The sequence below is a fragment of the Lycium ferocissimum genome, chromosome 8 (assembly GCF_029784015.1).
Source record: "Lycium ferocissimum isolate CSIRO_LF1 chromosome 8, AGI_CSIRO_Lferr_CH_V1, whole genome shotgun sequence".
NCBI lineage: Eukaryota > Viridiplantae > Streptophyta > Magnoliopsida > Solanales > Solanaceae > Lycium > Lycium ferocissimum.
In genome coordinates this window covers 29,642,668-29,663,925 of record NC_081349.1, presented here as the reverse complement: position 1 = coordinate 29,663,925, position 21,258 = coordinate 29,642,668, and the positions used below count along the sequence as shown (strand labels likewise).

The following is a 21,258-nucleotide window of genomic DNA, read 5'->3' as shown; positions in this document are numbered from 1 at the left end:
ATATACATTAAACTAATAGTCTTTCTATGAAATCTTTAGAATTTATTTAATGTTAATCTTACATTAACTCCTTTTAAAAATGAATCGGCGACATTTCATTTTTTCTAAATACGTATAAACATTACATGTTCCGCTTCTTTTAGTTTATTTTAACTAAACTCTTTTATGCAATTACTATTTTCTATCAATTTTACTTTAAACAACTTTATCAATACTCACAAAAAATTATTTTTCTTTCTATAATATTACATTTACACTTAACTTAATTAAATTTTAGTAAATTAGGTTAACCATTGTTAATGGGTCTTAAAGGATGCCTAATACCTTCCCTTTAGACTAATTGAACCCTTACCTAGAATCTTAAGTTTCGCAGAACCTTAAACACAATTAACTTTAAACATGACTTTAATAAACATTAGGTGTCCTAATTCACCCTAAATAATTAGGTGGCGACTCCTTAACATAAATAAAAAATAGGAATCACCAATATGTCGTACTCTACTTTAACCCGGTTAAAAACGGGGTATGACACAACACGATTTTCATTATCGCCTCTTTCTTTTGCCTTTTAAATTCTCTCTTAAACTTGTAGCAATGTTTCTTGATGTGCCCTTTCAGTGACAATAGTCACATGTAAGATTCTTGTACCTGAAGGATCTTGACTTGCTTCTACTTTTGCCTCTGTCATTCTGACCTCTGAAGTTACTTCTCCCCCTATCTTCAGTAACCAAAACATCGGAGTGTGAAGTTGAAGAAGATGAAGCATGAGATCTTCTTCTCATTTCTTCATTCAAAACACCACTCTTAGCATATTCCATAGTTACACCATCACTGGGACCAAAATTAGTCAAAGAAACTCGAAGAGTTTCCCGAAAAGTCTGCAGTATTAAGAAGCCAAAGGCCACCGTATTTCTTCATCAAACTTGACACCCATTCAGACAGTCGATCAAGGACAACACGAAAATCATTGATATGATCAAAAATAGGGGTACGCTCTCTTTGTATCTAATATTCGTCAATTGTTTCAGTAGGAACAACTTATTGTTGCCAGTCTTTGAAGCATAAAGTGTCTCGAGCTTTCCCCACAAGCTTTTAGCATTTGTCTCATTCACAATATGATTTCGAACATTATCTTCAACTTATTGCCTAATAGAGCCACAAACCTGTAAGTGCTCAAATTCTCAATCCTCATCTTCAATAGACTCGGGTTTCTTAGAAGCAAACACAGGTAAATGCAACTTCTTGACAAATAGAAGATCTTTCATCCTACTTTTCTAAATATGGTAATTACTGCCATTTAAACAAACCATCTTGCTCATATTTGCCTCCATAATTCAAATAGACAATCAACACAACCAAATACAATCACAAGCTCTGATACCACTTTCTTGGGAAGAAACAAGCAATAACCAAATTGCACGACGAGATAACAGCGGAAAAAATACTCAAGTCAAAACTTCTCACACTATTTGAATCAAGAGATGACAATAAACACTAGCACAAATGGAAATCCAGACAGTAGCTATACCAACAATAAAATAGCAAAGCAAGAAAAAATAAATCGAATGGAAGAGACACCAAATTTACGTGGTAAAACCCCTTCAAGGTGAAGAGGAAACATCCACGGGACCTCCGGCTCACAAAAGCTCCACTATAAACAACAAGAGTTACAACAATGTTCTCCAAATGGCTACAACAACAAAGCCAAGCACGGAGCAACAATACATAAAAGATAGCACCAAAACTAGCGAAGAAAGGAGAAATCACCCCCAAAAAGTACTCGAAAACTGGAGCTACAAACCACAAAATCCGATCTCCACCGTTGAAATCGAAGAACCAGATGTTGAGAACCCCCAGTTCAAATTTCAGCACAATCCAACGGTTAACGAATTGGAAATGCAATTTAAAGCGAACTGCTGTATCAGAAAATTTCTAGACGAAAATCTGCTTTTTCTCTCACGTTTTTCTCTCTATATGGCTGCTATAAATTCACTCTTGTGTTCTGAAAATAAGACCTAAATTGATCCTATATATAGAGGAAATTTTGGGCAAAATTCTTTGGTCAAATTGGATTGAGTTTTATTAATCCAATTCCACATAGGAAGGGAAAACCCAAAAACCTAATTGGATTGAGTTTTATTAATCGAATTCCACATAGGAAGGGAAAACCCAAAAACCTAACAGTTCTCATGCTTGAAAGCTTTTCTTCTTATGTTCTGTTATTCTATTTTTTCTAGTAGGTAACAAGTTCGCCCTCAAGTCCCTGCGACAATCCAATTGGAGACTATTATTTGTTAAAGTCTATTAAGAACAAGATTGATTATTGCAGAATTCACAACATTGAAATTTTGCACATGGCACGCCTTGACCAACAACTATTAGGATACTAGTCAAAATTGCCATTAATTAGAAAATTAATGATTTCTCATCCAGAAATTGAGTGGATATGGTGGATGGATAGTGATGCAATGTTCACAGATATGGTATTTGAAATTCCAGTATCTAAATATGATGGCAAAAATTTAATCATTCATGGATACCCTGACTTGTTAAATGAAAAATCTTGGGTTGCTTTAAATACTGGAAGTTTTCTTCTAAGGAATTGTCAATGGTCTTTAGATTTACTTGATTCTTGGTCACCAACGGGACCAAAAGCTAAAATTTGCGACGATGCTGGTAAAATTTTGTCAGCAAATTTAAAGGTAGACCTGATTTTGAAGCGGATGATCAATCTGCACTGATATACCTATTAATATTGAGGAATAATAAATGGATGGACAAGGTGTTTATCGAAAGTTCTTATTATTTACATGGATACTGGGCAGGTTTAGTGGATCGATACGAAGAAATGATCCAAAAATACCATCCGGATTTTGGTGATGAGAGGTGGCCATTTGTGACTCATTTTGTTGGTTGTAAGCCTTGTGGAAGTTATGGTGATTATCCAGTTGAGAAGTGTTTGAAAAGTATGGAAGGATATTTTAATTTTGCAGATAATCAAGTGTGCTTAAGTTGTATGGATTTAGGCATAGAGGGTTGTGTCCTAATTTAAAAGGATCAGAAATGAGACTTTTAGGCCTTTGGAGTTTGTTAGTGAGTTTGACATTAGACATTCTGCATTTAGAGGCGGTCTATGAAATTAAATTTTCTTGAGACTTTTTTTTGGTTTGATTTTAGTGGTTTTTGAAAATTTTCTTTCTCGAAATTGTAAATTGTTTATGAAGCACATGGTCAATGATGGTTTATATAGTTGATCCCAACTTGTTTGGGACTTAGACATAGTCGTTGTTGTCATAATCTTGTAAAATTCCTTACAGACTTTAACAAAATGGAAATAGGATTTTCTTCAATCAATTTTAAGTTTTTACGAAATATCGTCGTTTGATTATACTTTATTCGGTAAAATGAAAATTAGTTATGTAAAATTCTTGTTATGTGGGGTATATGCCAAAACCTAGCTTGACTATTACAAGTTTGTTCCCCTATCTCTATTTGGCACATAAAATCCTGGCATTACTTTCTAGTTTAGACTTATTTTCTTTACATTCAAACTAATGTAACTTCCATTTTAACTTCCTTTGAAGCTCATACATTGTACCTTTTCCTTTGATATTATATTAGGCCCTGCCAAAAATTACTACTTGATAAGGAAGCTCTGTATCACGGGGAAACAATAATCGAATTATATGAATATACTCTCTTTTTCTTTTAATTATTGTTGTCACTTTTGATATTGTTCTTTATCTTACTTGTATCATTATAAGGCCTAATTACTCCATGAGCACAGTACTTTATTTACTCTCTATAAGTTTAACCCATGAAGACACATCGTTGAGATCTAAAGGCGAGTTTATGAACATTTTTTATATTTTCCTCCCCAATCAAATTAAACTAATTTTAATCTTACGTTCTAAATTCTTTTAACATGAGATTTAAAACATAGGAATATGTCGAACATTTCATGTTTAGTTGACATGGAATATAAGTAAGAGTATATGCTAATTAAAATGAGCATAATGCGGAAATTTATTCTTAGAAGGATAAGGAGTTCCCACAGGGCACACATCAAAATGAATTAAAAAGAAGAACAAGATAAAAGAAATAGAAGACGGGTCTTAGAATTTTTACACATAAGTAACACTATCTCACGAATTTGAAAAGAGAAATTAGTTACTAAATCTGCTAAGATTCACAATCCACAACATACAAATGGCTAAAATAGATAGATATTGAATTATTTTCATTAACAAACAAGCTTATAATTAAAACCTTACACCATATATAATTTAAAAGAGAAGAACAATGGAATAAGAAGAGTGAGAGAAGAAAAAGGGAAAAGGATGAGATCAATAGCGGATTTAGAGTACAACATCTGAATTCACAGGAATTCAGTAGCTTTTTTGACTGTGAATCAAGTTATGATTATATATCATTTTGATCTCCATAAACTTGAAATCCTGAACATGTCTCCGGATGAGATAACTAAAGAGTCAAAGTTCAAGGCCACTCCCTTGGAGCTTCAAGCTAGTAATCTTCTCAAGTTTCTCTTCCATTTCAGGTGTCATGTAATTTTTCCAATCTCCAACAATCCCTTTCCTAAAAAATGAACTATTAGGAACTACAGTGAAGAGTGATCCACTCTTATTAACCTCCAAATTCTTAAGCCTCTCCAAGCTACACCTCCACAAAACTTTCTCCAAATCCTCTTCATTACCAAAAGGTTTCCCAAGAAACAAGGCTATTTTATCAACTTCCTTCTTAGGGTCTATTTTCAAGTCTTCATACTTCAAGAATAGTATTTTCTGAGGTCTCCTTTTACTTTCTTCCCAATATTCAAGAACGTGTTCAAAGAATGGTCCATAGTGATGAACCCCATTGCAAAAGCACTCCACAGCTTTTTCTAAAGGGAAGAAATTTTCTACACGCTTATGGTTATTGAAGAAATGCCACATGGAAATTAGGGTATCTTTAGGGTTTCTAACTATGTATATAATCTTGCAATAATCTGAATTCTTGATTGAATCTGGCAATACCTTATAAGGCAAATGAGTGTGAAATAGTCTTGGATAGGGCATAGTGTATAGATCATTAGCTGGAGATTTTATATAATAATCCATGGCCTCTATTGTTGGAACATGAAAATGAGGATTATCCTTCACTAAGACGTCTTGTTCATCTTTGTTATCTTGCATGATGCATACACATATGGCCTTGAGCCATGTTGTACCTGTAGGACAAATATGAATGCCAAAAATAAATGATGCAGTAGTTATTACAATGTCAAAAATAATAAAATAAAATAAAAACTATTATAATGGTAATGCCTTAGCTGTGCACCGCATAGCTGGAGCATTGGAGACTTAGAAAATTTTCAAGTCAACTTTAGATTAGGAGTGTCAACTTTAGATAAACGCAGTCCTCCCTGAAACATCATGGACATTATCTTAGTGATCAAGAGATTGTTGGGTCAAGTTGATAATTGGAAGAGACAACACTATTTTAGAGAGGGTAATAGGGTGGCAGGATTAGAGTACAGTTCTACTACTTGGATAACTAATTTTCGGCTATTATCTAAAGAAGTTAAATGAGAGATGATTATGGACAAAATGCAGATGGCTTCTTTCAGGAATAATCTCATCAAAAATTCCTTTTACGTGAACAAAAAGTTGTATAGAAACTATGCTTTTGATGTACCTTAAGTTTCAAACTTCGTATAGGAGAAGAGTTGGAGCTCTTCTCTATAGATCCAATTTTTTGTAAGCTGAATTCGAAATCCTACCATGCTTGTAGTATGGGACCTGTCCATACAAGGCAGATGTGTGGAGATAGCACTCCATTGTAATATTTTGCTATATAATAATATATATCCACTCGATTAGAGGGGATGCTTGATGGAAAAAGAAATGAATAGGTTGAAATGAATTTGAGCGGGCCAAAATGTCCTGGGTAGTTAAATTACGTGACATAATGATGAATCCCATTAATTATCCTTTTTAGCAATGCTTTTTCATTATTAAAAAAATGTTCATTTTATACTAGATTTTTAATGTATGTACGTACGTACATACACACATAGGTATGTATGTATGACAACCAGAATATGTATGTATGTAAGATTGTATATATGTATAATGTACGAGTGAATGTATGTATGTATGTATCCATGCATGTAGTTGTATGTATGTATGTCCGCTAGAGTATATGTGTATGTCTGATATGTTTTGAAAAAGAATCTGTTGCTATATTCTTAAAACTCAATAATATTGCCATAATTTGTTGACAAAACGGGAGTTGCTCAATAAAACCCTTCACCTCCACTCTAAGGTTGTGGGTTCGAGTCACCAAGGGAGCAAAAGGAGAGAGCTCCTAGGAGGGGAAAAAAGAAAATATTGTCATAATTGGTTATTAGAAGCATAAATAGTGTTATTGATGAAAAAAATTCATAAATGAGTTGGTCATTAATCTAGCCAAAAGCTACTTGGGCAAAGGTGGATTGTGTTAAGATGGCCTAAATAATGGATCATAGCGGAACCCTAAAATCTTACCAAATTTTAATTCCATTAAATGTTTTTTTTATAATCTATTTAATTACCAACTAAAACTTTTTTTTTCTTTAATTATAACTATATAAAGATATCAACAAAAGTTAGTATTTAAATGTTTTGACAAGGTTTCTAATAAGTCAATTTGGACTGCATATTAAGCTCAAATCTATCCAACTTTTGAGATGAACTATTTTGACAAGTCAAAATGGGCTGAGTTTATAAAGGGGTAATCAAAATATTGCGCGGATTTCCCTTCATATGGACTGGTCTTTAATTTTTGCCCCTCAAATCGGTTGTCTTTAATTTTTGTCCCTACTTCTCGTTTAATGAAAATTTGTGGGCCAAAGTACCCTTATTCGCGCGTCTATGAAACCATATATTCCGGTTTGAACCCCCGTAGAGTAAAAAAAAAAAAATAAAAAAAAATCGCACAATGCAGGATTTTCATAGAAACTATGCCTATTCATGGGTATATAGAAACTATGCCAGACAAAGGGGTACTTAGAAACTATGCCTATAGGCATAGTTCTGTAGGATAACTTAATTTCTACAAAACTATGCCTTAAGACATAACTTTATCTCGAATAGGCGTAGTTTGCTATGAAACCTTGCCTTGCGTTTTTTTTTTTTTTTTTTTTTTTTTACCCTCTGCTGAAGTTCGAACCCAGAATGTCAGGATATTTTCGGCCACATTTTTTGGCAAAGGACAAAAATTAAAGACCAGCAATTTGAGGGACAAAAATTAAAGACCAGCAATTTGAGGGACAAAAATTAAAGACCACGCTGAAATAAGGGCATTACTGGGAATTGCCCGTTACCCAAACTTAAATAAGTCACGCGAATTATATTCTTATTGGGCTAACTTTTCTACCCGTGTCGGATGAGAGCAGTCGCCTTACTTCTTTAGAATATAAATATACTATATATAGTGGATGAAAGATAGATTGGAGTATTAATTCACATGTATGCCGATGAAAGTAGAAACGCTAACATGAGATCTGTAAAATAGAGAGAGTATATATATGTAGAGCCGTCAATATGGGCTAAGGCCCATGGGCCGACCCGACCCAACCCAACCCGTGATTTGATAGGATTGGGCTTGAATTTTTGGAGCCCATTTAAGAACGAGACTTTTTAGTCCGGTCCAAATAAACCTGCTGACCCGTGGGCTTGAGCGCGCATGGGTTGGGCCGGCCCGTGGGCCTGGCAAAAAAAATTAATAAAAAAATAAAAAAATATAAAGAAAGTGAAGATGTTAAGACAACCTTGTCACAAGCAAATTCAGATGTACTTGATGAAGATGATGTGCTAGCGTTGGATACGTCGTAAGTGTCCTAGAAGTTTCTATGAGAAGTTTATTTTACTTTAAACGGATGGAATATTGTCATTTTCTTTTGCATTTTATTGAGATCCATTAGAACAAAGCTAGGTTAATATTCCTATTTAGGTAGTTGTATTGCTACTCATTAATTGTTTAGTTTGCTATTAATATCTCTATTTGATTAGAGTGATATCAATTATTGATAATGCGCTAAGTGTTAACAATGTCAAAAGTTAATCAGTTTCACTGAACGTTTGGCCTACAAGATCATTTTCTTGTTCAGTTGTATCCAAAATATTTGCATAGAATGGTAGAGATATACAATCAAATCTTTACTTGAAACCAAACTTAATAAGCATTATTAGAATCATTTTATTATGGATTTGAGACTTGGTTAGCAAGTAGTAACACCATGTAATATTGTCTTGTAAATATTTATGTTAGCATTTTTAAATTAGAATTTAAATTAAAGAATTATGAAAAATATTTTTTTTTAAAGGTGGGCCGGCCTGGCAAGGCCCGCAGCTCACGTAATAATAGGTTGGGCTTGCTCTTTTAAGGCCCATTAAAATGGTGGGCCAGCCCGGCCTGGCCTACCAAATTCCAAAGCCCACGTGGCACTCGCCCGGCCAGTTTTTGACAATTTCTAGTGATATGTGGTACTCTTAACTTTTGACATGTATACACACACCAAAAATTCCGTAAGAAAAATCACATTCTAACAATTTATCCCAGAACTATCACTATATCGAACAATTTATCCCAGAATATAAAATATTTTAATATATATTACAATTGTTGCTCCAGTATCAAAAGAAGTGTGCATGTTCTATTTTAAGACACTATGGTTCAACAGAAAATAACTTTTGTTTTAATTTTACAAAGGCACTTTAGCCGATATGGTTATTGTATAATTTGGGTATAATCAGTGTATACACTTTATATATTGGTTACGCAACTTTACACGTATGTGCCTTCGGCTAAACTTAATGTAACACAAATATATAAAACACATACACTGATATGTATATTATACATATAGTCTATGTATAGCATATGTATATTCAAGTATGAAATATACAAGATCTATACATTTGCTGGCTATTTTTGTAAATTAGATCGCCCAAAGGTTTTAGGCTGTAATTTTCCCCTTATTTTACAATTGTTATCTACTGTGTACACCGAGACAACGACTACAAACTGTTGCAACGACTAAGCGGGTGAAAATCTTTTTAAGTCGCTTGGCTAAAAATAATTAGATCCCAAATATTACATAAAAAGCTTCCATGTGAAGAATTATCACATATCCTAGTTTGGATGAAGTGAAAAAAACAAAAACTAATTAAAGAAACCTACCTGTTTTCACGGAGGATGCCAAGAGAACATCGTTAGGGTCTGATTTGAAGGTTTTCTTGAAGATCATGGCTGCCTTTATTAGGGTAGGCTCACACCAAAAACCTTCCCATTCACAAAGTTCAATTTTATCGCTATAAAGAGCTTTAGGCAACTGTTCTATCAATTTGTCTATGTCTTCTCCACTATGAAGTAATGATTCTTTGTCACTCATTATAGGAATAGATAGAATAAAGATAGACACTCTGTTTAGTGCTATAAATTTGCGAGGGGAAAAAAAGATACAATAGTATAAAGATAGAGGAGATATATATGGGGAGGAAAAGAAGGAAGGAGAACTAGTGGTTGATCAAATGGTTTAATTGGCCGAATGATGATGTGTATGTATTGGGATATAAGAACACTGTGTTCTATTTTATGTGATATCTTTTTTTTTATTATTATTTGTTCCAAAAAATCCACATATTTTATTCTCTAAAAATTTTATTCTACTCTTAATGAAATGATTTATTCAGCATACAAATATCATGGCATGTTTCAGACAACGTACAAATTTCAAAAGTCTTTTTTCTCATTTTAAAATTGTGTTCAGCCAAACTATATCACATAAATGGCAGGGAGGACACATGACAAAAACCAATAATTTGATTTATGCGACATATTTTTGTTTTAGTTTGTTTAAGAGAATGACCTCTTCATAAATTAAACAATAAATTAATTATTTTATTTTTTTATCCTTAATAATTGCTCCAATCTGAATGATTGAGATATAAATTATTTCAAATCGAATATTAGATAGGTAAATTTGATCCAAGTGAGAGATTTTATTATTATTATTATTATTATTTTTTGGTGGGTGCGTGGGAGGCGCGGGGTGGCGGTGGGGTTGTTGTTTGAACCTTTACCTAACGTTAGAGGCTTTTTTTTAATTCAGAAAAGTAACTTTTTGTCTGTCCTTATCTTTTTTTCTTTTTGGTTGTGGCTAGTGATGATTATATACCGTACAATATAAAGCAAGAAAAATATACCATAAAGCAATAATAATTGACTGTAAGGACCCTACCCCAATGCACCATCTTTTCAAGGTTTTAACGGAATTGGAAAAGGAAAATATCACCTAAAATTTAGACTTTTCGAAGAAAATTTAACACATCAAAATTGCACCTTTATGGAAGTCACTGTATAGGACGAGAAATAATTTATCCGTGACCAGAAATAATTTATCCGTACTTGGCATCTACATCGGATCATATTGCAGAGAAAATACGTATTAATCAACTATATTTTAGTGATAAGAGTATGTGTAAGAACATAATGTATGACATTTATTCATTGAGTTGATGTAATACATTGGGTGCATATAAGTCTTTTACCGAATCATTGCGTTTTAAATATGTCGAAGTAAGCTTTTAGCTTGTTCACTTGCAGTAGCGGAGCTAGGATTTTTACTAAGGGGTGTCAGAATACAAAAAAGTAAATATATGACGAAATTAAGGGAGTTCAACACATAGTATATATACATAAAAAAAAAATCTTTTTACATATTTACACAGTGTAATTTTTCGGCGAAGGGGTGCTGATTGACACCTCTCGGATGCATGTGGCTTCGCCACTGTTCACTTGGTTGATATCATCAACTTTTGCAATTTCTTGGATCTAGGGATTTAACTCGGTAGATTTGATCGTGGTTTTTAGCATTAAACACATTATACTTTAAAATTATAACTTCAAATTTACTATTTGTTGTAATTTTAGTAACTTTCAATATATATTTATGTCCTATGTCAAATATACTGAATTCATACACTGCATCCGTCTTTTATCACCAAAAGTGGTGATAAAAAACAAGTAGATATTTTAAGGAAAATAATTCAATCCACTGATTGAGGACCCAAGAAAAATCCCAATTATTAGTGGGTACAGCTAGTGCGTGTAGCACCCACTACCCTATTCCTTAATAATAAAAATGTCAACAACAACATTGATCAGTTTGAACTAGTTCAATATGTGGTTTTTAATAACCAAATTTTCCATTTCTGAGATTTAAAGATTTGGTATTTCTATCTTATGATCCTTTCTTGCTTCATTATTAAATTTGTCAGATTTTCAGTATCGTTTTTTGACTGAACATAAAGAGAAACCTCTTGGTATATTTGAACTTAAAAGAATATTAAGGTAGACAAATTTTGCGGAAGCTAGTTAGGAGCCGTTTGGTTGAAGGGATTAGATGGGTTATCCCGATTTAAATTTTACGATTCAATATTTCATCTTTGGTTGGAGGTGTTAGTTAAAACAAGTATTAAAATCAGGATTATAACAAGACATATCAAAACTCATTGCCAAGTGACACTCCTTTTCAGTCTCTCGTTAGTATATTTATCTCCCTTTCCAATCCTAATTTTTCCTTCCCTATGTGCATTCATGTTTTTCATGCTACTGACGATGTCACTTTCTAACTTCAACTCAATTTAAATTTCTCTGAATTAATTATTCCTTCTTGTCATGTTTGATTGATATATAACTTATAACACAAATCTTTTGTGTCCATTATTATATGGATTTTATGAAATAACTTCAAGAGGCCTCTTAATATAATTTGACTTGAGGCCACCAACTCTATCAAGTCGCCCCCACTTGAGTTAAGGCTTTTTTTTTTTTTTTTTTTTGTGGAATTGTAAATTTTTCTCTATCATTCTTGTTCTTAATTTATAGACTTCGACAAAATGCAGAATGGTTTGCTCCCATTCAGTTAAGTTTTCTGAGATATTGTCATTTGTCATACTTTTTTTCCCTTTGTAAAATGGCTTTAGCTACTTCTTGCTATGTGGAGAATTAGCATGCCAAAGCCTAGTTCGATTAGAGCAGGTAAGCGGTGTGGTTTAAAATCTCACCGTCAATAAAAATTAAAAATAAGGCTTAATGCATATGCGGCCCCCTAAACTTGCTCCTTTTTTTTTCCATTTTGACACCTTAACTAAGTGTTGTTTATGAACCGTGAACTCGTCTCTCTGAAAGGTGTCTATTGTGTTTGTCTTTATTCTATTGAACCCCCGAACTCATCCTTCAAAGGTGTATTATCAAACACAATTCGACATACACAGTATTCCATCTTCAATGTAGCAACATGCTAATATATATTCTAATTTAATTATGCCATCTTTTAGCTAAGATTAACCTCAATTGAAAGGGGAAAAAAGAGTAGCTCTTAATTAAGCTGACAGTGGAAGAGCAGAACCAGCAGAAACCGACACATCCATGACCTAAATAATAGCTTACCACATGTATAAAATATTACTCCACCTTCATTTTTCCAATTTAATTTCTGCTTCTAATAAAAATCATTTTAGGGGGTTTGATAGACACACTTGAGGACAAATTCAGGGGTTCAATAGGAACACCACTTAATTTAGGTGCCAAAATGAAAAAATGGGGCAAGTTTAGGGAGCCGCATATGCATTAAGCCTAAAAATAACATACTTAACATAATATAACAATTATTATAAAGGCACTCTTCTAATAGTTTAAATTTTTACATTACTTTAACACTCATGGTCATAGTCATCCAAAATTTAAGCCATCCGATTCATTTAATTGACACGCCAAGCCTGTTCAATCACATTTGTAATGTCATCCTTCCATTTCATGAAAACTTGCTTTCAGAAAGCCTCTTATTGATCTGTGCTCTGCTGCTTCATAACTTCATCTTCCCCTCCTAGTAGCCCTACTAAACATGTCTTTGATATTAAGGGAGTTGGTCTCCACTTTGATCTTTTTAGTCTGCCTTTTGCCCCTAGTAGTCTTTTCCTGACTTTCACTCTTTCCCTGGTAATTTGGAAAGATAAAAAGCAGTTATGCACATGACCGCAAATGAAAAGCAGAAAGTAAATAAATTAAGCAGCACCTTATATACATAGAGCCCGTTTGGATTGGCTTATAGCTTAAAGCTGTTTGCAGCTTATAAGCTGAAAAAAATAAGTTGGGGTAGTCCAACTTATTTTTTTGGCTTATAAGCTGTTTTCAGCTTATAAGCTGCTTTAGATAAACTAAGTTAAATGGGTCTAATTATTTTTTTGAGCTTATTTTAAGTACAAAATGACTTTAAGCTGGCCAGCCAAACACTCAAAAAAGCTGAAAACAGCTTATAAGCCAACTTATAAGCCAATCCAAACGGGCTCATAGACAAGTTCATGGCTATCTGTTGCATTTTCCTTCCTGTTTTTTCCACTCTTATTTCAACATGTAAAGCTGCTAGTAATATATATCATTGCCTAAGCAATATACTATTTTTCTGTCAATGCATGCATCTTACAAAAATCTCCTAAGACTTAACTTTGTAACAAATTTATCCTTCATCTGCCCAACAGGAAAGGAAGGAAAAGAAAAAAGAGAACGCAACTTCACTTTCCACTTCCATATAATCAAAACTTAGCTCTTTATGCACATGTAGGCTTCGCCAAACATAAATTGCATCAAATATTACAGTAGGCTAGGCCAGGGAAAGAAACACATGCCAGTTTGTAAATGTAAAATAAGATTAAATTTTGCTATTCTCATGATACATCAAAAGAGGCATCTTTGCATACAGGGTCATATTATGCTTGCACTTGTTCCAGGTGCTGCAGAAGAGTATACTTACTAATTACCAACTCATGGGATAAAGTCAGTCCAATAGTGGCTGTCTTACCTGTTCATAATTGAAGGAGTCGAAACCATTTTCTGTTGGTGATGAATGTATTTCAGAATTTGACGCTTTTGTATCATCTTGCAAGTCTATGCTGCAAATATAATCACAACAATAAAATGGTTAATAAATTAGAGAATTCTTTTTTTTTTTTTTTTTGAGAAGGTAACAGATTCAGTATATATATGAACTTCAGCACAAATTGTGCTGGAAACCAAAATGGTAGTTACATCATTACATCAGTGATTCACTAAACAAAAAATCCTTGATGTTCTTATAGGGAGTCTAATATATCTAAATTAGAGAAGATCTGCGATTTTACCACATAACCACACCATCAATTTAAAATGTATGTCAGCTAGCGCCATGGATCTTTTTGGATGCTAAATGTGAACTAACATTATACAGTAACACAGACGGCGTGTAAATTAAGGAAAAATTCTATAAATCAAAAAGAACAAAAGAATAGGCCCGGAAAGTCGTTTGCCATATGCCTTGCGTTGTATTTATACCTTTAAAATATTGTGTAAAAGCATAACCTCTAGTTAACTATACATAGACAAATAATTTTAAAAAACAATAATAAAAACCTCGGCCATTTATCAGTTAAAGGAAATACCTTAATTTGCTGCAGAGGAGCTTCAACCAAGGCTCGTCCTTCAAGTACTCTCCAATTATAGATACTGCATCCATCACTGTTTACTTCAAAAAGCACTAATTAGTATAATCTTTTAGCTTTCATATGGACATGACAGCAACCCACATATTTAAGATGATAAGAGCGTTGAATTGGTCAAACAAACTTATTTCCTGGCTCTTTAAAACCAAGGATACATTAAAGACAAGGAGGTAACAGTCCATTCAACTGACAAGATATTACTTGAACAGTTTCTCAAACAAAGAACCACGCGAGAAATGTCTTTGATTTATCACAAGGACCACCTGGCTATGAGATTCATAAACCTATAAGTGTAAAAATCTTAACGAACTCATATTCAAAAAGAGACATACATATTTCTTTCTTATCTCGAGCAGCATAGTTCTTATCCAATGTCAACAAAGTCTTCTTTAATTGGATTACCTACAAATATCTTAAGAGTTAGAATAGAGACATAGAAACATAAAATATAATGAAAATGCATATGAGAGACTGCTCAGTTTTTAAGATGGATAGACCATTGTACACAAAGAAGACTTTACTAGATATAAACAAGACACTACCAACCAAATGTACACTTTATCTCCAACAGCCAGTCGCGATATCTTAAAGTGGCAGTACAATTGTAAAAGCTTTATGTATACCCACTTCTATTAGACAACCAAAGTTACTTGACGCAAATATCAAGATGAATTCATATTTTTATAAAGCTTCCATTTTTCTCTCTGCGTACTTAAACGAAAAACGAATTAACAGAAGAATATTTTCACATTTAATCAAGGACATACTAGCCATTCCTTTTTCATTGGACTACAGGTGATTGACTCTACAATGAGAAGCAAACAGATACTAGTAGATGTAATAGAATGTACTCTGCATGGGATCATATCCATGAAAGTGGCAGATCCTTTATCTTCTCTACTTTCTGCATTGTTTAAATTCATTCGTCAATGAATGAATACACGAAAATCTTCAAATAAGTATATATTAACTAAAATATACAGAACACCTAAAAATAGAAGAGATTATTAGTCCCTTTTATTTTATGTAAGACTCTGGTTGGGGTGTTTCCCTTTAGCCTTTAAAAATAAATGACATATTTTACACTCAAGCTGCTCGTTTCCTTTTGAAAAAGTCCAAGTCCAAGCTAGATGATAACACATCCACTGTGGTTCTAAGCTGTTTCTCTTAGATATTATACATCGTTGCTAAACCTAATGACTGAGCAGGGAGTGAGTTATACCGTACCAATCAATCAAGTTTACTTACACTGCAAGGGATCAGAGTTGCTGCCAGATCATGTGGAAGAAAATTTCTTATATAACTATCTGGACTATGTCATAGTTATACCATCATCACAACTCAACGTAGACATAACTAACGGGAGATCCATCTACAAGCTAAACTGTTACAGGACATTAACCGGAACAAGTTATAGGTGGAATTTCATACTTCTTGCAGATTGGGAAGATCAGATATTGGAGACTCAATCACAAGAAAGAGACTCTTGAACTTCTAATTTCCAGAAAGTTGTGATTTTTACTCTGAATGCTAGAACAAGATCATCACGGCACATTGTTCCGAAGCAAATAACCACCCTATATATGGGCTTGTAAGGGATGAAATCTGACCTTCAAGCATAACCACTTTAGCACCTTCTCATCATTAAGCCTGAAAAACTTTGTTGTTCCAATATCTGTTGAAAAAGAAAAGAGAGGGAGAGAGATGGATAAAAAGATTAAGCATTAATTAACTTGAATTAGACACTCACCACCAACCCAAAAAATAAATGTTATAGTTTCAAATGCTTTATGACTTGCACCATGTTAGATCTCAAACCATTTTCATATTTTTTTTTTCTACAATTTATTTGCAAAACAACTTCAAGTCAGACACGTAAACATAAAGCTTTGATGTGAGGTACATGGATAATATCTCCATAGAATACTCCATAAATATGAGATGTCATGCCATAGCACAATAAGACAAAATAATAACTGATTATACGACGATAGTATATTATCACCTTTGACATCACAAACCACTTGCATGCAGTTCTCAGCAACAGAAGAAAGATGTTGATATCCAGGATAGCCAACAACATAAATTATTTCATCCACTTGCCTAAACTTTCCTGGATCATCCTTTTTCTGCATTTGTCACAATGAACAAAAGAGCAATTAGAAACCCAGCTCGTCAAGTGGCAGACAGTTGTCTCTTGCAAATGTTGCATTCAGCTTAAAGGAAAATCGACCGGCCAAAAGAGAAAGAACACAATCTGTCTTATGTAGTTTACAAGCATTTCTTTTTAGTGTAAATTATATATACAGCAACAATACGTGTAAACTATACACTTGCAAGTATTACACTTCTCTACTATATGACTTTTAGCTAGCATTTCTTTATGTAAGAAACTTATTGCAGAGAGATACATCACTCAGAAGTTAAAAATTAATACCTTCATTCTTCCTTCTTCAAATATAGGTAACAGAACAAAAACTGGATCCACTGGAGTTGCAGTATACAAACGGCCATCTGTTTCGAGAAATAAATGAGTACACAAAAACTACCAATAAAGAGACGAAAGCTTCCTCTAGAAATCAAGACTAATAGCATAGACAGATTTGAAGAGTAGAAGATAAAAACCAATAGGCTTCTCAAGCAAGAGTACAAAGGGTAAAATATAAGCATAACGAAAGGCAAGTTGAGATGTTGAAGATATAAATTATGAGATGGTCACACTTCCTGGGTTCGAGTCTCACCGCCACTCTTTATCAAAAGAATTTTCACGTCACTAAAAAAAAATTAGCCGCACACGTGAGGGGCGTGTTGAAGATATAATTAATTTTAAAAAATATGCTCTCTTTAATATCTTAAGCTTGATGAGATGATCACAGGCTTCAACAAACAGATTCAAAAGAATAGATCCCAAAGCTGTCTAGCCATTTTGCAGTGCAAAAAAAGGTGACTGTTGAACTCCTCTTCCGAGTTACATAAGTAGCATCTGTTGCAAATTGACATTCCCCTTCGTTGTAAATCGCATTGAGCCAGATATTGTCTTTTTTCCAATTTGCAAGCTTCTTTTTTGATTCCACAAGAAGTTTCTTCTCATCTTGTCAAGATTCTTCCTTACACTGATAGGCATAGGAAAGAGGGGCATAAGATAGGTTGGAAGAGAGACAAATACACTATTAACAAGGATAACTCTGCGCCCCAAAGATAGGTATTGTCTTTTCCAAGTTGCAAACTTCCTTTCAATCCTCTCCTCAATCTCTTGCCACACTCGCTTACACTTGTATCTGGCACCTAAGGGCATGCTCAGATAAGTAGTGGGAAGCTCATCTATTTGGCACCCCAAATTCTCTCCCAATGGTTGAAAATCATCCACTTCATTGACGGGAATCAGTGAACTCTTCCGTAAGGATGAGCATGTCGTCAACATAAAGTATGTGACATACATCGATTCTATTAGATCCCCCTATCCCAGCGCTGTAACCTTTGATCCAACAGAGACATGGCCTTGCACAGCATTTTACTAAGCCCTTCGTTGTCAGGATGAATAAGGGAGAAAGTAGTCTCTCTGTCCTGTGTGTGAGAAGGAAATCTTCAGGGGTCCCGTTTATAATCACTGCAAACTTTACAGTTGAAATGCACCAATTGATCCACCCAATCCACTTATCCCCGAAGCCCATTTCTTTAACAGATGTAGCAAGTAAGACCAATTGATCAAATGTTATAGCATGTTTATGACCACAGGTTCCAAAATTCTTCCTTTCTTTCTTGCTTTGTGCCTATTAAAACTTTGTCACATAGCTTGAAATGAAGGGGGTAATAATCTAAAAATTTAGGCCCACCTCAATGCAGGGTAATTGGCCTGTCTTATTTATTTTTGGGATAGTCTAACGAATCCTACTATACATCCAACTCGTACTTTGTTGTACACAACAGGAAGTACACACAAGGAGCAAAACCCTCAATCTTGCTCGATTGAGACATTGCAGGTGGAATTGGAGCAAGCCATAGGAATCATCTCTGTACCGCAACACCCAAGATGGACATTTAGTAGGTTGGTTGGACTATGCCAAAAATAAATGAGATAGTTCAAACACCTTACCTGCATTCATAACAAATATTTTTTGATTCTTTTATAGGCAAAAAGGGTTCAGATTATTTTAGAGAAGTAGCTTTAGTCCTCGTTGCAGGTAGGTTTAAATTTCTAGAATGCTCCTTGAGAGGTAGTCTTAATCCTCCTACAGCGTGCATCAAATCTTTAGCATGCAAGAACGAAGCACAAACAGAAAAAAGATGTTTTTTGTTTCAATTCAAACACTTGTTCTATGAAGTGAAACCACTGCAAGGACCACATACTTCCTCTAACACTTATCATTGGAAAAATAAAGTCTTAATTCCTGTAAACTACTATCTTTGAAGAGATTGGCTCATCAAGATAAATAATGCGGAACCATGGAAAATGTAGACTTATCAGCTTTTGAAAGGGTTAGTTAGACGAAGCTCAGACGAATGTTTACCTTCACATACATAATCCCCAAGGAACCAAGACCCATAAGATTGCTTGAACCAGTGAAGTTCTTGAAGAGATCCATCAACAGAAAGGTAACATGTTGCATTTCCTATCACAAATGCGAATCAAGAAAAAGTTATATCAATGCTACTGGACTATTAAGACAATCTAGTAGCATAACCAGTTCCCAAAAGATAGTATGAAAATCAGCAAGAGGTTAGACCGTGGTTAATAAAAAATAGACCTCAACAATTTTAATACATCCACCAAAAACTATGTCTCAAGCCACTGTCCTGAAAGCATTATAACCGATTAGGACAACAGTAAAACAACTATGCATTACGAAGGGCAACTAAAATAGGCAGCGTTGTGGAAAGTGCAGGAATTTACCAGATTTGGGATGTTGGAGAGATAATAGCTGTTCTACCTTGTTCCCATCCTTAGAAGGCTCTGCAAAATGTCACGCTAAGAATCTTCATATTGCAGTCAAGTGAGTTTAAGAGATTCTGGAGCTCCAGTCTAACAGATTGACATATCATTATTCCCATGTACCAGCGACACAGTAAGAGAGATGTAAAGAGGAGTTTTTTCTTCCTTTTTTCTTTCCAAGAAGAGTTATTTATTTCCAAAATCAAGATTAGACGATATGATAATTCTATCAGTCTAAAGACTGATCTGGAAGAACCAACACGCATGAATCTTCAATATTCATCTCAATACTTGGAAATGAAGCTTAAATGTAGCTACTGATTCTTAAGCAACAGTACTTACATGCTTAAGCCACTTATTTAAGATAAGCAATATCACACAAATAATGTACTCAATCTTCCCACCAAAATCACAGGCAAAGCACGTTTCTTAGAGTGTAAAATTATTCATCAAGATATAAAAATTAAGAACCATAGTACCCAATCGAATGTTTCTTCCTTTTCTGCTAACAAAGCATAATGAAAGTGTAATCAACATAGCCTCAAAAGAAGGAAGAGAGAAAAGAGCAATAAAGCAAAAGAGAATCAAATCAAGTGTGTGTTTTGGTACAACGGAAAATGTTTTCCTATAGAATAGACCCTTGTGGTTCGGCCCTTCCCCCGACCCTGCGCACAGGGGGAGCTTAGTGCACCGGGCTGCCCCTTTCTGCCCTTGTTTCGTTGCACTAAATATCTTGGAAAATGTTAACCCACCCCGCACTATCCACTCACCCTTTACCTGCCTACCCGACCCTCCTCCCCCTACCTACCCCCCACCCCTGTTACCCCCATCACCAGAAGTTGCACACCTTATAGCGTTTTGCTTTGAATATATGTAAATGCTCTTAAAATGACCATTTCCAACTTACCCACCAAAGCAAGAAAATTAGTAGGAAAAAAACTATTTTCCAAAAAAAAAAAAAAAAATCTTAGAGAACATTTTCCATCATACCAAACACACCCCAAGAGAGGAAAATGAACCCCCCCCCCCCCACACACACACACAAAAAAAAAAAAAAAAAAAAAAACCTAGTATATTAAGGAAGTACCTGGTGCAATAAGAACACGAGCTTCATCAATACCCTCAAACCAAGACATGTAAACCTTTCTAACACAAGAAAAACCTCTGGGAGCACAAGTATTCTGATAATCACTCAAAAAAAAAATCAAAATATATCTTTGGATTAGTAAAGACACAAAGCAGTACTAACTAATTGATCATTCATGTTCTAACATTATAAATAAAAAAAATAAAAAATTGAGAGAAATGTAGGGTTTTTGGAAAGAAAAAAAAAAAGTGAAACTTTACCAGTGGATGAAAGAGGAAAGTAGCAAATTTGCATAAATTTGGAATTGGCGCTGAAATTAAAGGGTATTTTGGTGCGAATGTTAAGTCCATTAGGGTGGCAAAATGAGTAAAAAGAGAGTTGATAAATGGCCATACTAATTTGACTCAAATTTGGTCATACTTATATAAAAATTATCATAACCTCTATTATATAATTTTAAATTAAGATAAATTTTGAGAAAAAGATAAAAATGACATTAAGTAAACATAAATTACTAAATTTGTCCTAAATAATCATATGAATTTATCTCATTTGGGTCATTGTGGCTAAAAGACAACCAATTTAAAATGGATTGAATATCCGACTCATTTAAAATGGATTCAATACGAGTCAACCCATATTATCTACTTAAAATATGGGTA

The 21,258-nt window shown here is 34.1% G+C and overlaps 2 protein-coding genes and 1 pseudogene across 2 annotated transcripts; 1 reads left to right on the top strand and 2 right to left on the bottom strand.

Moving 5' to 3' along the window:
- LOC132066242 (probable xyloglucan 6-xylosyltransferase 3) overlaps positions 1 to 3,498 on the top strand; it is a 22,685-nt pseudogene extending 19,187 nt beyond the window's left edge.
- Positions 3,499 to 4,232: 734 nt separating this feature from the next.
- LOC132066241 (cytosolic sulfotransferase 5-like) lies at positions 4,233 to 9,433 on the bottom strand. Its single transcript, XM_059459591.1, has 2 exons — positions 9,223 to 9,433; positions 4,233 to 5,227 (listed from the first exon to the last, which is right to left on the bottom strand). The coding sequence occupies exons 1-2, from the start codon at positions 9,431 to 9,433 to the stop codon at positions 4,491 to 4,493; spliced, it is 948 nt and encodes a 315-aa protein (XP_059315574.1). The 3' UTR covers positions 4,233 to 4,490.
- A 3,354-nt stretch (positions 9,434 to 12,787) lies between these two features.
- LOC132067904 (uncharacterized) lies at positions 12,788 to 20,946 on the bottom strand. Its single transcript, XM_059461304.1, has 11 exons — positions 20,857 to 20,946; positions 20,597 to 20,690; positions 19,471 to 19,530; positions 19,088 to 19,189; positions 17,017 to 17,093; positions 16,585 to 16,708; positions 16,190 to 16,254; positions 14,912 to 14,981; positions 14,520 to 14,595; positions 13,904 to 13,994; positions 12,788 to 13,041 (listed from the first exon to the last, which is right to left on the bottom strand). Exons 1-11 carry the CDS (start codon positions 20,944 to 20,946, stop codon positions 12,919 to 12,921), a joined length of 972 nt encoding a protein of 323 aa, XP_059317287.1. The 3' UTR covers positions 12,788 to 12,918.
- Positions 20,947 to 21,258: the final 312 nt, after the last annotated feature.